At 51.1% G+C, this 15,285-nt stretch overlaps 1 protein-coding gene across 3 annotated transcripts in view; it reads left to right on the top strand.

Moving 5' to 3' along the window:
• Positions 1 to 15,285, top strand: part of MB (myoglobin) — a 28,862-nt gene that overhangs the window by 3,162 nt on the left and 10,415 nt on the right. Inside the window, exons 1-2 of one of the 3 annotated variants that reach the window (XM_026449672.1) lie at positions 8,375 to 8,482; positions 14,245 to 14,347. In XM_026449672.1, coding sequence (XP_026305457.1) covers positions 14,253 to 14,347 — 95 coding nt within the window. In that variant the 5' untranslated portion in view covers positions 8,375 to 8,482; positions 14,245 to 14,252. Of the gene's footprint in view, positions 1 to 8,374; positions 8,483 to 14,001; positions 14,149 to 14,244; positions 14,348 to 15,285 lie in introns of those variants that run through there. The other 2 variants (XM_023222097.1, XM_023222096.1) reach the window with 2 other exon arrangements.

Below are 15,285 nucleotides of genomic sequence, written 5' to 3'. Positions count from 1 at the left end.
TGGGGGTGAGGAGGTGGGGAGTTGGGTTAGGGAGGTGGGTGGGGGTGGGGAGGTGAGTAGAGATGGAGAGGTGGGGGGTGGGGTGGGGATGTGAGTGGAGGTGGAGAGGTGGAGGTGAGAAGGTGGCGAGTGGGGGTGCGGAGGTGGGTGGAGGTGGAGAGGTGGGGTTGAGGAGGTGGGGGGTTGGGGTGAGGAGGCGATTTAAAACTTAATTTAAAAGTTTAGGCCGGGCGCGGTGGCTCAAGCCTGTAATCCCAGCACTTTGGGAGGCCGAGACGGGCGGATCACAAGGTCAGGAGATCGAGACCATCCTGGCTAACACGGTGAAACCCCGTCTCTACTAAAAATACAAAAACTAGCCGGGCGAGGTGGCGGGCGCCTGTAGTCCCAGCTACTTGGGAGGCTGAGGCAGGAGAATGGCATAAACCCCGGAGGCAGAGCTTGCAGTGAGCTGAGATCCAGCCACTGCACTCCAGTCCGGGCGACAGAGCGAGACTCCGCCTCAAAAAAAAAAAAAAAAAAAAAGTTTAAAAGTCATTATCCAGTTCACAATGACAATCATGAGCAGGGCTGCAAAGGCACAGTGAAGGTCCCGAGAACGGGTAAGGGGATGATGGGTCTGATCCTGTGAGGGAGGGAGGCTGCCCTGCAGGAAGAGTCGGCAAGGTCCAGGGACAGCCGGGCAACGGAGGCCAGAGGGCAGCTCTTGGAGATTTGGGCCAAACTGGCCTCGTGTGATCCTGCTGTCAGGGCCAGAAGCCTGGGGTGTTGCCCAACAGTGCACAGCGGGGTTCCTGGGACCACACAGAGCACAGGCTCCCCCATCTCTGAACTAGGAAGGCCAAAGATCCCCCAGCGAGGCAAATCCCGGCTACCACATAAGACACACAACTGTCTTTTGGCTTCCCCTGCGGGGTCGTGGTGACTAATTTTAACTGACCCTGATGATTCATCCAGGATACCTGGGAACCCCCACCCCACCCCACAACCACAGCCACTCGGCAGGGCCTGCTGAGAGCCGCCAACATTCTTCAAGTTCAAAGTCATTCCCCATGCCCTCCAAGCCCACATTCCAACTGCCTCCACGACCCATCCACTTCACAAAACTTCTGACCCGGCCAAACTGGTCTTCTCTGGGTTTTCTGAACATTCCACGTGCGTTCCTGCTTCTCTAGCTTTGCTCTTACCACCTTTCTTGCCTCTATTGTGCCATCAACCCTCTCCCCGGCCCCTGGCACCTGCCCCAGAGTCTGTGTATTTGATCAGTGGTGATAAAACACTCACTTGAAAAAGTATTGAACACCTATTATGAGCTGTGTGGAGTATTAGGATGCATTCTTTGTTTTGTTGTTTTTGAGACGGAGTCTCGCTCTGTCTCCCAGGCTGGAGTGCAGTGGCCGGATCTCAGCTCACTGCAAGCTCCGCCTCCCGGGTTTACGCCATTCTTCTGCCTCAGCCTCCGGAGTAGCTGGGACTACAGGCGCCCACCACCTCGCCCGGCTAATTTTTTGTATTTTTTAGTAGAGACGGAGTTTCACCAGGTTAGCCAGGATGGTCTCGATCTCCTGACCTCGTGATCCGCCCGTCTCGGCCTCCCAAAGTGCTGGGATTACAGGCTTGAGCCACCGCGCCCGGCCAGGATGCATTCTTTATATAAATATTATTGTCAGCTTCCCTTTCTCATATTTCCACTAGATTATTATTATTATCTTGGGCCGTGACTGGGCAGGCAATGCTGTACGGTCACCAAGCCCTGCTTCATTTCCTCCTGGACACACAGAGGGACCTTATTGCCACAACTCCCTCCAAGTAAGCGGCGCCTGAGGCTGTGATCTGGCTAATGCAATTTGGGCAGAAGCAATGAGCACCACTTTCAGGCATACCCCCTAAAACCCCTTACAAGATCCTCCACTCCCCCCCCCCCTTTTTTTTTTTTTTGGAGATGGAGTTTCGCTCTTGTCGCCCAGGCTGGAGTGCAATGGCATGATCTCGGCTCACTGCAACCTCCGCCTCCCGGGTTCAAGTGATTCTCCTGCCTCAACTTCCCTAGTAGCTGGGATTACAGGCGCCCACCACCATGTCAGGCTTATTTTTGTATTTATAGTAGAGACAGGGTTTCACCATGTTGGCCAGGTTGGTCTCGAACTCCTGACTTCAGGTGATCCACCCACCTCTGCCTCCCAAAGTGCTGGGATTTCAGGCTTGAGCCACCGTGCCCGGCCCACCCTCATTTCTTTCTCCAGTGGTTTGCCTGCTGGATGCAGAGGGATGGGGGTCTTGGAAGTCCTTGGGGAGGGAGCCTGAGTGCCTGAATCACTGGGTGTAGGAGAGCCCTGTTCTCAACTTGCATGGGACTGGGAGGTAAATGAGAACTAAATCTTTTGAGTCACGGTTAAGGACATCATGAGATTTAGGGGCTGTTTGTTACAGCTGCTAGTATGCTAACACACCAGTGTAGGCAGCCATATTTGTATTTCTGTCCTCACCCAAGCCTGGTACATAAGAAGCCCTTAGTAGTCCTCATCTCCCATGAGGCTTCCCTCTCATCCACCCTCCAGATGCAGGCCTGACCCCGTCGTCCCCTCTAGGAAGTTTTCTTCCCTACCTCCTCTTCCTCTTCCCAATTCTGAAATGCTGCTGACCCCCGCAAGGGTCCTTCTCTTCCTCCCTCACATTCTCCCCAGGTAAAGTCTGCTGCTTCCTGGATGCTGACACTTCCCATAGCTTAGGCTGTAACCCTGTGCCTGATGGGGTCAACTGAGGCTTCTCCAAATTGCCAGAAAAATTCAGGATGTTTTGTGATGCAACTCTGGAAGGGGAATCCAATCCTGTCTTAGCAGAGTAAGGATGGGGCATTGATTCCCAAGAAATGAGTCCAAGTCACACAAATGGGAAGAATAGGAATATCTCCGGAGGACCAAATGGGCTTTTTTTTTTTTTTTTTTTTTTTTTTTTTTGAGACAGAGTCTGGCTCTGTTGCCTAGACGCGATCTCACCTCACTGCAAACTCCGCCTTCCAGGTTCAAGCAATTCTGCCTCAGCCTCCCGAGTGGCTGAGACTGACTATAGGCACTCGCCACCACGCCTGGCTAATTTTTTTGTTTTTTTGTATTTTTAGTAGAGATGGGGTTTCACCGTGTTAGCCAGGATGGTTTCAATCGCCTGACCTTGTGATCCACCAGCCTCGGCCTCCCAAAGTGCTGGGATTACAGGCGTGAGTCACAAATGGGCTTTTAAAGAAGCAATGACTCTGCTGTGGGTGGTGTTTGATTTGAGAGAGACCAGCGAAAACCAGCTGCAGCTGGTTTAGGGTGACTGTGGTTTCATTTTTCCTCTCTGCTTCTCCTGCCCCCTCCCTGGGGCTCCCGCCCTCGGGCAGGGCTGACGCTGATGCCTCCTTCCTGGGGGAGCCCGGGTTTGATTGTTTTTCAAGGGAAAGGGGGAGGTGTTGGGATAGGGATGGGCGGTGCCTGGGGAGGGAGAATGTGTGTGGCTGCAGGATGCTGGGGAGGGAAGAAGGAAGGAGAGGACCTGGCCTGGAGACTGCCCAGACGGGCCCCTGCACTCCCCAGCTTCCCCTAAGGAGTAAGGTCTCCTCTCCCATGTCCTGCAACCCAGAAGTAACCACACTCATGCCCTCTCTACGCCCCTCGTGCAGCCTTCAGGGTAGACCAAGGAGAGCACCTCCCCTTCCTGGTGAAGGCAGCCCAATAGACGCTGGTGCCGGCTGGCCAGGAAGGAGGTGGACAAACCTGGTGACCGCTCCCTGGCACTACCTCACCAGAGGACAGCTCACACCTCCACAGGGGTCAGAAGAAAGAAGCTGCCTTGGGGATGCATTTGTATCCCTACAACTGCCAGGCACATGCCCCTTGAATGCCCGATGCTACGTGTCCCAGAGGAAACCGGTCTCCACCCACCCCCAGCCCCTCCTCCTCCTGGGTACCCCACCTTAGTAAATGGCGCCACCATCTGCCCGGTCACTCAGCTAGAAACTCAACTCCTGGCAGCAGATGACGGGCACTCTGGTTAACCGAGTCTCTCCAGCCTCCAAGTTCAACCTGCCGGGAAATCCTGGAAATCCCCTCTCCCTCTCCCCTGCCTCTCCCTCGGTTCCAAACCCCACCCCACTCAGTACATGGTCCCCCAACAGGCTTTCAAATGTCTGCCTTCCCCAAACCAATCTGTGGTTTTAAAAGAAATCAGGGCCAGGTACAGTGGCTCATGCCTGTAATCTCAGCACTTGGGGAGGCCGAGGCGGGTGGATCAGCTGAGGTCAGGAGTTTGAGACCAGCCTGGCCAACATGGCAAAACCCCATCTCTATTAACCAACCAAACAAACAAAACTTAGCCTGGGTGTGGTGGTATGCATCTGTAGTCCCAGCTACTAGGGAGGCTGAGGCAGGAGAATTGCTTGAACCCGGGAGGCGGAGGCTGCAGTGAGCCAAGATCACACCACTGTACTCCAGCCTGGGTGACAGATTGAGACTCCGCCTCAAAAACAAAACAAAACAAAAATCAGGACAGTGGTTGTCTCTGGCAGGTAAGTGGGGGCCAGGATTGACTGGGGAGGGGCGTGCAGGAACTTGCGGGGATGACAATGTTCTATAACTTGATACAGTTTGGGCTACGTAAGTGTGTGTAGTTGTCAAATCTCAGCAAACGTATATTTAAGATGTGTGCCATTAAATGTAAATTTTACATCTTACAGCAAAAGAAAAAAATGCAAAGAAATATTGAACTCTTGTTCGTGTCATGCATCGTGGAGTTTCTTCAGGGAAGCGGATAGATGTCTGCAATTTAAAATACCACAAACAAGAAGAATGGATGGGTGCGTAGAGGGAGAGAGAGACGTGACTCAATTCATTCAGTAAAATGCCAGTGGTAGAGTTTAGGTGGTGTTCCGTATGAAATTCTTCCCACTTTGCTGCATGTATGAAAAATTTTATAATAAAATGTTAGGGAGAAATGTCTCCTGGCTTCAGAATGGTGTAAACCCAGGAGGTGGAGCTTGCAGTGAACTGTGATCCGGCCACTACACTCCAGCCTGGGCGACAGAGCGAGACTCCGTCTCAAAAAAAAAAAAAAAAAAAGATAGGGGCACAACCTTCTACATCCCTTTCTCCTTCCTGATGGTTGGAATGAGGGCATGATGGCTGGAGCTCAAGCAGCCATCTTGGATCAGGAGGTGAAGGCCATATGTGTAACATGACAGAGCACTAAGGTAGGTTGAAACTGGGTCCGTGAGACTGTGGTGTGCTATGTCAGCTTTGAATCCCCTATTTCTAGACTTCTATATGAAAGATAAGTTAATACTCTCTTGTTGAAGCCATGTTATTTTGAATTTTCTGTTACCAACAACCAAACCTAGTCCTAACACAACAAATTCTACGTCCTTGAATGTTTTGATCCTTGTACTTGGAATGTCTTTTCCTCACTTTGCTCCTAACAAACTCCTATTGATCCTTCAAAACCTTGCTCGGACATCACCTTCTCAGTTACATGTTAATTCCTTGGTGGAATTAGTGTTTCCCTCCTCCATGATTTCTCTGTACCTTCTATCACAGTGTGCAATTACTGAGCACTTACTGTGTATCAGGCACCATGCTGGGTGCTCCAACTTTTAATCCTCACAATGATATTTAAGATAGGTTATTCTTTTCCAAATCTCCACTTTATAGATAACAAAAGCATAGACCTTGGAAAGTTATGACACTTTTCATGGATCACAAAAGGAGGGCATGGTAGGGCCAAGCACCAAGTCCAGGAGTCTCATTCCAAAGCCTTTAGCCCTATGCTGAATGACCTTGATTATTGTCCTTATCAGAAAGTGCTAACAACATTAGGTCACACATCCTTCCCTCCTACCACCTCTCAATGCTCAGAGGCCAGCTGGTGTCACCTTGCTCCCCCCAGAGCCCAGCACAGAGCCTGGCACACACCAGGTGAGCATGAGTGCTGTGGAACATGACTGTCCGTTCTGAGCTCCCAAGTCTTTGTCTTGGTCCTTGTGCTTGGAATTATCCCTTCCTCACTTTGCTCCTAACAAGCTCCTATTGATCCTTCAAAATGCTGCTCAGGCATCACCTGAGCCTGGCACATAAAGTTCTTCCCAGTGGGTGTCGCCTCCCACAGCCCCCCTTGCCCCACGCGTCTCTGGCAGGCTTTTGCAGCACTGTTTGGTACCTCTGCTTAGAACAGTCTGCAGAACGCTCCCTCATACGTTCACATCCAGGCCAACCGTCACCTCTGAACAAACTCCTATTGATCCCTCAAAGGCCTTCACCTCACAGGCCTAGGTGCTGCCTTCTCACCTCTCCAAAGCCTTTGCTGAAATCTCTGCTGTATTCCAGATCCCGCTGAGGTATCTCCTCCACTAGACTTTGAGTCTCTTGAGAGCAAGGACCGTGGATACCTTATATCACAGTGAGCAATTATTGAGCACTTACTGTTGTTAAAAAAGTTTAACCTCTAGCTGCCTCCTTATACATTTAAGTTAGGCCTACAGGTTTTTCTGTATATCATGAACTATATCAAGTGGAGGTATAGACAGACTATAGCCTACGCTGTGCCAATCACCACATTTTGGCCAATCAAATGTAGCCAACTGTTCGAACCATGTTGAGATAAGGCAAATGCCAACCTGTAACCAATCCAGCTGTTTCTGTACCTCATTTCTGTTTTCTGTATGTCACTTTCCTTTTTCTGTCTATAAATCTTCCACCACTTAGCTGTGGAGTCTCCAAGCCTACTCTGGCTCAGGAGGCTGCCCCACTCGCAAATCGTTCATTGCTCCATTAAACTCCTTTACATTTAATTTAGCTGAAGTTTTTCTTTTATCACTGTGTATCCACCACATTCAGTGCTCCCTTTTTCTTAATTTTATTTATTATTATTATTATTATTATTATTTTGAGATAGGGTCTCACTCTGTCACCCAGGCTGGAGTGCAGTGGTGTGATCTCGGCTCACTGCAACCTCTGCCTTCTGGGCTCAAGCGATTCTCCAGCCTCAGCCTCCCGAGTAGCTGAGACTACAGGTGTGCACCACCATGCCTGGCTAATTTTTATATTTTTAGTAGAGACAGGGTTTCACCAGGCTGGCCTTGAACTCCTGACCTCATGTGGTCCTCCCTCCTCGGCCTCCCAAAGTGCTGGGATTTCAGGCGTGAGCCACCGTGCTCCTTTTTTCAGTCCTCATAGTGACATTTGAGCTAGGTTATTCTTTTCAAAATTCCCATTTTACAGATTTTTAAAAAAAGCATCCTTGGAAAGTTATGCCACTTTCCCTGGATCACAATATTAAAGGATCACAATTCATCTTCTAATAATTTGGCAAGCCATCCACGGTCTTCTAAGCAGGGCGCCATGAATATAACAAATAATAGAGACAGAAGACCCCTCCCCGCTGGCTGGGTTGAGGGACTGAGAAACAAGAGAGCCCGGATGGAAGGAACAGGGCAGAGGTGCAGGCTTTTCTCCTTGTTCCCACTAGATGGCAGTAGGGCCCCCATTGTCAGCCCCTGGGGCAAGGTCACCGGCTGTCTTTGCCTTTGCCTCCAGCAAGCCAAGATCCTGTACAGACTCAATGCAAAAATAAACAATCGAAGAGCATGCTGGCTTGGTCCTTTGCCAGGTACTGTAGAGCAGGTGAGAGAGTGAGGGGGAAGGACCCCAAATTAGACCAGTTCTTAGCCATGAAGCAGAGACCCGGAAGCCAGACTGCCTCGGTTCCAATCTTGGGCTTGGTATTTCCTAGCTGTGTGACTCTGAGAAAGTAACTTAACTTCTCTGTGCCTCAGTTTTCTCAAGTGTGAAGTGAGGCTTGTAAAAGTGTCTCCCGCAAAAGATAGGGCTGCTGGGAGGAGGGGTGTCCCTGGTGTGCTCTAAGTACAATATGAGTTTGTGGCTTTTATATTCCTGCCTCTGAGGCACTCACAGGGTAGAAACGGGGAGAAGCCAGTCCAGACGGGTGCATCCCAAAGCAAGAGAGATGAGAAGGCTGCACCCGTGCTGGAGCTAGAGAGGGGAAGGGGGCACATCTGCCGGGAATGGGTAGAGCGGGGTAGGAGGAGGCCTGGCAGGGGAGCTGTTCCTATGCAATGGGCCTTGAAGAAAGGGGAGGATGGGTGGATGTGGGGTTAGGTGACTGTGGAGGTGGGGCTGGTCTCTGTCCAGGTGACAGGTGGATGGTGGAGCTGGAGGAGCCACTCCAAGCCTCCAAGGCTGGGGAGCGGGGAGGGAGGCAGATCAGTGTCCCAGGCCACACCTGTTGACTGGGGGATTAGGGTGTTAGGTCCTTGCCAGCCCTCCTCCAATAAGCCCCTCTGGGCCTGCAGGGAGAGGAGGAGCCTTGCCATGTAAACTGTATTTTTAGTTCCCTGGGCCTCTCCCCGGCTGCTATAAGACACCTCTCCCCACCCCCAGCCCTGGCCGCTTGGCTGGAAGCTCTGCGAGGACAGCTGGGGAGAAGGGGAGCTGTGGTCAGTATGATGGATGCTGAGGGGCTGGAGAGGAGCAGCCCTGGGGGGTGGGTTCCTGGGAGTCTGGAGCAAGCTTGGGGGTCCTGCTGCCCCACCAAGGGCCTTGAGCAGGTCCTGCAACTCCCAGGCCTCAGCCCTGCTCTGAGTCCTGGCCTGGCGCTGGTCCAGGAGGGTAGACTCTGCCAGGGAGGCACAAGCTAAGCTAGGGGTGGGGAGGGAGGGCCTGCTGGCAGGAGGGAGGCACTGCCCAGACTGGCCTCCAAAGGCTGATTCCCAGAAGGAGGAGGAAGAGACTAGTGAAGATCGCGGGGACTCCTGGCTTTGAGGAGCCAGAGTTCTCCTTCTTGCCCCATCTTTGATCTCCCTTGGTGGTGTCTTAAGCCCAGATTTACCAAAGGGAATTGTCAGCTGCCCAAGGGCTAGCAAATTCCTAGGTCACCTGGATTGGATTTTCTGACCATAAAAATTGTGGGCCAGGTGCACAGCTGCCCGAGGGGCTCAAACCTGTGCAGGTGGGTGGGGAAATCCCCTTTGCTATAGCATTCTCTTTGTGTGCATGTGACCAGAGGTGAGAGTGGCTAGAGACTGGAGATGGCAGAGCCCGTCTTTCTCCACCAGACTGAGGCCCCCGACTTGCCTTGCCTGAGGAGGGTGCTCAGTGGAAGTCCTGGGATGTTCAGTCCGGACAAGAAAAGTCTTGGGTGAGCCTGCTCCTTCTCTTGTGAGGCAGACTCAGCTGGGCCTCTATACCCCCAAGGAGCAGGCAGAGCCACCACAAGGAAGTGCATGTGACATGGAGGAATCTTTTGGTTCGACATAGAAAAGGATTTTTAAAGCTTTAGGTAGTGAGCTCACCGCTCCCAGGTGTATTCAAGCAGATGCCAGATGATGATCTGTAGGGAAAACTATGTTTAGTGGGAAATTGGACAAAATACCATTGAAGGCCTCTTTTAGTCATAAGATGCTATGGCCCTATAACTCTAGATTTCTCTGCTTCTAGCTCTCTCTGAGTCTGGAATCTAGAACCCAAGTTTCTCAGGTGGTGAAAAGTTGAAGACTTTGACACTCTAGACATTTAATTATTGGGAGCCTTGAGGATGATTCTACAAGTCTCAGTTTTGGATTCAAAGGATTCTGTGATATGAAAGGGAAAAAGAGGAGGTCTGAGTTGGTGGGATCCAGTTTTTCCCCATTGGGTATCAGACTAACGTGCCCTGCATTCGTGCATGCGTATGTGTGTGTAGCACGAGCATGTAAGGCTGTAGAAAGTTTTGCACACAAAGGCAGCCTGGTTTTCCTATCATGTGTCCGCAGCTTCTCTGCCCCGGCCATAATGAAGGCTGTCACAGGGATAATAATAGCCCCCAAACAGAGCTGGTGACTCCAGGTAGCCATAGCAACTGTGAGGTAACGCTGCTCTGTTGTAGAGATGTATAAGTACAAACAGATGTCGGTGCCTTCCCATTAGCTTAAAAGGTAAAACTTAAAAGGTCTGTCAACTTCAAAGCTACAGGTTTCCATGAGCACGCCAGTTAATGGGGGCGCTTGCCAAGCGGGTGATAGCTTCATATTAAACACTTCAGCATCAGTAATGGGTGGATGAGATTTTAAATGCTCAGGCTGTCCTCAGACAACTCAGGAGGCCAGAGATGGGAGAAGAGCTGGGATTCGGGTAGGAATCAGCCCTGCCCTGCCCCGCACCCTCAGGAGTGTTCTGACACTCTCGGGAGGGCACAGGCCAGAGAGCATTTGAAAACCGCACACTGTGTCTCAGTCGCCAGCAGTCTCGGATGTGCCCCTCGGCCTTCCCCAGCACACCGGGCAGGTGGCCCCGGGTCAGGTGTGGCACAGCTCAATCCCATCTCCTTCTTTCTGCCCTCCACTCTCTCACCTCCAGCGAGTGACCAGCAATAAGGGTCAAACTGCTGAGAGTCTGAGACTGGGGCAGACCCTTTCAGAATTGTCTTTCCTTCTGAGGCTGAGCCTGGAACAGACTGGGGCCTCAGTACTGGCCTGTTGAATGAGTGAATGAACAAAGGAGCAAACAGATGACTGACTGACTGAATGAATGAATGAGATCCCCTTTGGCATCCCCATGGCTTGTTTCTTTTTGTCTTTTGAGATGGAGTCTTGCTCTGTTGCCAGGCTGGAGTGCAGTGGCGCGATCTCGGCTCTCTGCAACCTCCGCCTCCCGGGTTCAAGTGATTCTCCTGCCTCAGCCTCCCAAGTAGCTGGGACTACAGGTGCACACCACCACGCCCGGCTAATTTTTGTATTTTTAGTAGAGACGGGGTTTCACCATGTTAGCCCGGGTAGTGTCATCTCTTGACCTTGTGATCCACCCACCTCGGCCTCCCAAATTGCTGGGATTACAGGCGTGAGCCACCGCACCCGGCCCCCCATGGCATTTTTAGCTACTCATTTTGTTACTGCTTCTTCCACTGCTAAAGAGATGGGCCTTTGGAGGTCGGCTGGCCCAGTGTTTGGGGTTGACTTCTGGAAGGTCACTAGGGAATGGGGCGCCAGATGTGCAGCCGGTGTCTCTGACCCTTTTGGTCATTAGGAGTCAGCTGACTCCATACACAGGACTCACTGAATGGAGACACAAGGCTCCTCCAGGGAATGGTGGTTCCTGGCAATCCTAGAACGGTCACCAGCCAGGTTTTAGAGACCCGCACAGAGGGCGTTCTGACCCAAAGTTGCACTGGGGGACTCCAAGTTTGGGGATTCCTTTTTTTTTTTTCTTGAGACAGAGTCTCGCTCTGTCACCCAGGCTGGAGTGCAGTGGCCGGATCTCAGCTCACTGCAAGCTCTGCCTCCCGGGTTTATGCCATTCTCCTGCCTCAGTCTCCCGAGAGTAGCTGGGACTACAGGCGCCCGCCACCACCCCCAGCTAGTTTTTTGTGTTTTTTTAGTAGAGACGGGGTTTCACTGTGTTAGCCAGGATGGTCTCGATCTCCTGACCTCGTGATCCACCTGTCTCGGCCTCCCAAAGTGCTGGGATTACAGGCTTGAGCCACCGTGCCCGGCCGGGGATTCTTTTAATTTAAATCTTTTTCTAGCTACATTTCCTACTATCTGTCCAATTCTTACCAAACATCCCTGTTCACATTCTGAAGACGGGATCTGACTGGCAGAGCTAGCAGATGCTGACTTTTCAGATGGAGCCCTGACAATGGCTTTTTCAGCTTGGCTGTGACTGGCAGCAGGTTTGGGGGAGAATCGTGTGTCCCAGAATATGACTGGCTGCACCTACACCTCAGCAGGAGTAGGGCAGAGCAGTTATCTTCAAAAAGCTGTGTAGGTGATGCAGTCGTTACTGACACATCCAGTGCAGAGCCAGGATGGCCCAAACACTGGCTTATCCTTTCCGAATCTCATCTCCCACAGCTGTAAGGTGGGGTGGTGCTCGCTACCTCACAGGTGTTGTAAAGATTAGATGTATTTTTAGTAGAGACGGGGTTTCACCATGTTAGCCAGGATGGTCTCGATCTCCTGACCTCATGATCCACCCGCCTCGGCCTCCCAAAGTGCTGGGATTACAGGCTTGAGCCACCGCGCCCGGCCTACATGCTGGGCGTGGTGGCGGGCGCCTGTAGTCCCAGCTACTTGGAGGCTGAGGCGGGAGAATGGCGTGGGAACCTAGGAGGCAGAGCTTGCAGTGAGCTGAGATCGCGCCACTGCACTCCAGCCTGGGCGACACAGCCAGACTCCGTCTCAAAAAAAAGATTAGATGTAATCTTGCCAGGGAGGCACTTTGTAAACTGTAAAGTCCTATGCAGATGGAAGGAAAGGCCTGTGCCTGCCTTGATCATAGTACTACACAAACTGTACTGTACTTTCATTCCTCTTAGTTATCTCCCTAAAGAGACTCTGAGTTCCTTGAACACAGGAATGTGTTTTATTTGATTTTGTTATCCTCAACATGTAGCAGTGTCTGACACACAATAGGTGCTCTATCACTGTGAGATGGATGGATGGATGGATGGATGGAGGAACAGATGGATAGATGGATAGATGGAGGCATGGGTGAATAATGGATGGATAGATGGATGGAGGGGGCATGATGAATGGAGGGATAATGAGTGGATGGTTGAGGGGATGGGTGGATGGATGGAGGGAGGAACAGATGGATAGATGGATAGATGGAGGGATGGATGGATGGAGGGAGGGATGATGAATGGAGGGATGATGAGGGGATGGGTGGATGGATGAATGGAGGGATGGAGGAATAGATAGATGGAGGGATGGGTGAGTGATGGATGGATAGATGGATGGAGGGAGGGATGATGAGTGGAGGGACAATGAATGGATGAATGAGGGGATGGGTGGATGGATGGATGGAGGGATGATGGATGGATGAATGAATTGATGGATGGATGGATGAACAGATGGATAGATGGGTAGATGGAGGGATTGGTGGATGATGGATGGATGGGTGGGTGGATAGATTAGTGAATGGATGGATAGACAAAGAGATGATGGATGGATGAATGGATGAATTAAGGGATGACGGATGGATGGATGAGTAACTGGATGGACAAATGGATAGATGGATAGATGGTTGAATAAGTGAATGGATGGAAGGAGGATGCATGGATATAAGACAAGGCTAATCATCCTCCACTCACTTTCTTTGCAAGACTTTCCACCCGATTACTCAACAAACATTTATTCAGTTCAAACTTGGCACACAGCACCATGTGAGGCCCAAGAGATACGTGGGCTAATAAAACAGAGTTCCTGCCCTCCTGAAAACTGAAAAGAAGGGGGCCTGGCTTCCTGGGTTCAAATCCCAGCTCTGCCAGCAACTAGCTGTGCATCTGTGATGTTTCCCCACTTCCTCTCAATTAAATGGGGATAATGTCAGTACTTATCACATAGGGAGGTCTTGGGAGGATTAAATGAATTACCAAATGCCAACTGTTTGGGACAGGGCCTGGCACCCAGCAAAGTCTCTTGTGAGTGTTGGCTGCTATTATCCTAATAGAGAAGCTGGCATGAAAACCAGGAAATAGGATGCCCCTTGGGCAATGCAACAGGAACCTACACAAAGAAAGGAAAGGAGGAAGTAGTGATTTGTGTCTTGAAGGAGTATGTCAAGAAAAACTTTTCAGAGGGAAACCTTTGAGCAGGGTTATGAAACCAGGAGTTCTCTAAGAGATTGTGGACTTGCCTGGGACCACCTGGCTATAAGCACAAAACCATTCGGTTCCTTTCTGTCACTTCTGGCTGGGTGAGGGGTCTCTGGCAAAGGGGCAGAAGGTGCGTGAGAGGCTACGAATGGCCAGGACTGTCCCGGGGCCAGCCGGGGCGCCTGGTGGCCAAGCTTAGAAACATGACAGGTCCTCTTGGGAGGGCTGATGGCAGGGAGCGTTGGGTTTCAGGCTGCTGGCGTCGGCCTCTGTGGTGCCCTTTCTGTCGGCTATGAGAGTCCAGACGGTGCCCAACCTCCTCCCCTTCTTTCCACACACACAATCACTCCACCCCCTGTGGCCTGAACTGTCCTGCCTCACCACAATGGCACCTGCCCTAAAATAGCTTCCCATGTGAGGGCTAGAGAAAGGAAAAGATTAGACCCTCCCTGGATGAGAGAGAGAAAGAGAAGGAGGGCAGGGGAGGGGGAGAGCGAGCCATTGAGGGATCTTTGTCAAGCATCCCAGAAGGTATAAAAACGCCCTTGGGGCCAGGCGGTCTCAAACCCCAGCTGTTGGGACCAGGACACCCAGTGACTCCATACTTGCTCTTTTTGTCTTCTTCAGACTGCGCCATGGGGCTCAGCGACGGGGAGTGGCAGTTGGTGCTGAACGTCTGGGGGAAGGTGGAGGCTGACATCCCAAGCCACGGGCAGGAAGTCCTCATCAGGTAAAGGAAGAGATTCTATTGCCCCTGCCACCCACACCCTAAGATCAAGGGTGTTCAGCTGCAAGATGGAAAGTTTGTACTGGGGTAGGTCAGTTGGCTGCATTGGTTAAGGGTGTTAGAACCCTCACTTGCTTTTTCTTTGCTTTTAAGTGTTAGGGATTTGACTCAGGAGAGGGAAAGGGAGCCATTTCAGGCTGATGTCAGCAGCTGGAGGAAGCTTGAGAATCAAACCTTGGGTGCTCAGAGTCCACCAGGAAGAATTTTAGAATTATAGACAGTCAGAGTTAACAAGGGCCCTGAGAGATTTTGTACAGCCATTTCTCTTACAGGATGAGGACAAAAAGGAACTGAGAAGGGGAGGACATTTCCAGAGTCACAGCCCACTAAATGCTCTTAAAGTGTCAAGGTTAAGACATGGTCTTCAAGGGGAGACAGATCCGATTCTAGACTTGGCTCTGCCACTGAGCCACTGGGTGACCTTTGGGAAGGTACTCAACCTCTCGGAGCCTCAATTTCCTCTCCTGTACAGTGAGGGGATATCCTAATATCTATGTCCTGGAGGAGAAGTGAGAATTAAGTAAGATAATGCATGCGAGAGGCCTGGCATGGCTCCTGGCATATACTGAGTACTAGAAATGTTAGTAGCTATTACAGATGAAGCCCAGGCTAAGGACTTTTCAAAGCATCGCAATTAGAGAACAGAAGATAGAGGGTCATTAGTGACCTTTGATGTTGAGTATGTCTCCAGTTTGAGAGCTCGGAATGATGTGGTCTCCAAGTATATCCTGCCTTCTACCACAAGGACTTCCAGAATACACCACAGAAAACAAAATTCTGAGTTTTGCAAATAGAGGATGGCTGTGGTTTGTATATAGAAGTGCATCTCCTCGTTGCCTTCCATCCCAAATGGTGATACAGTCTACTCTTCTCCTGGCCCC

The sequence above is a fragment of the Piliocolobus tephrosceles genome, chromosome 19 (genome assembly GCF_002776525.5).
Source record: "Piliocolobus tephrosceles isolate RC106 chromosome 19, ASM277652v3, whole genome shotgun sequence".
In the NCBI taxonomy this organism is placed as follows: Eukaryota; Metazoa; Chordata; class Mammalia; order Primates; family Cercopithecidae; genus Piliocolobus; species Piliocolobus tephrosceles.
Note: the sequence above shows the minus strand (reverse complement) of the source record. Positions and strands in the feature narration are given on the sequence as shown.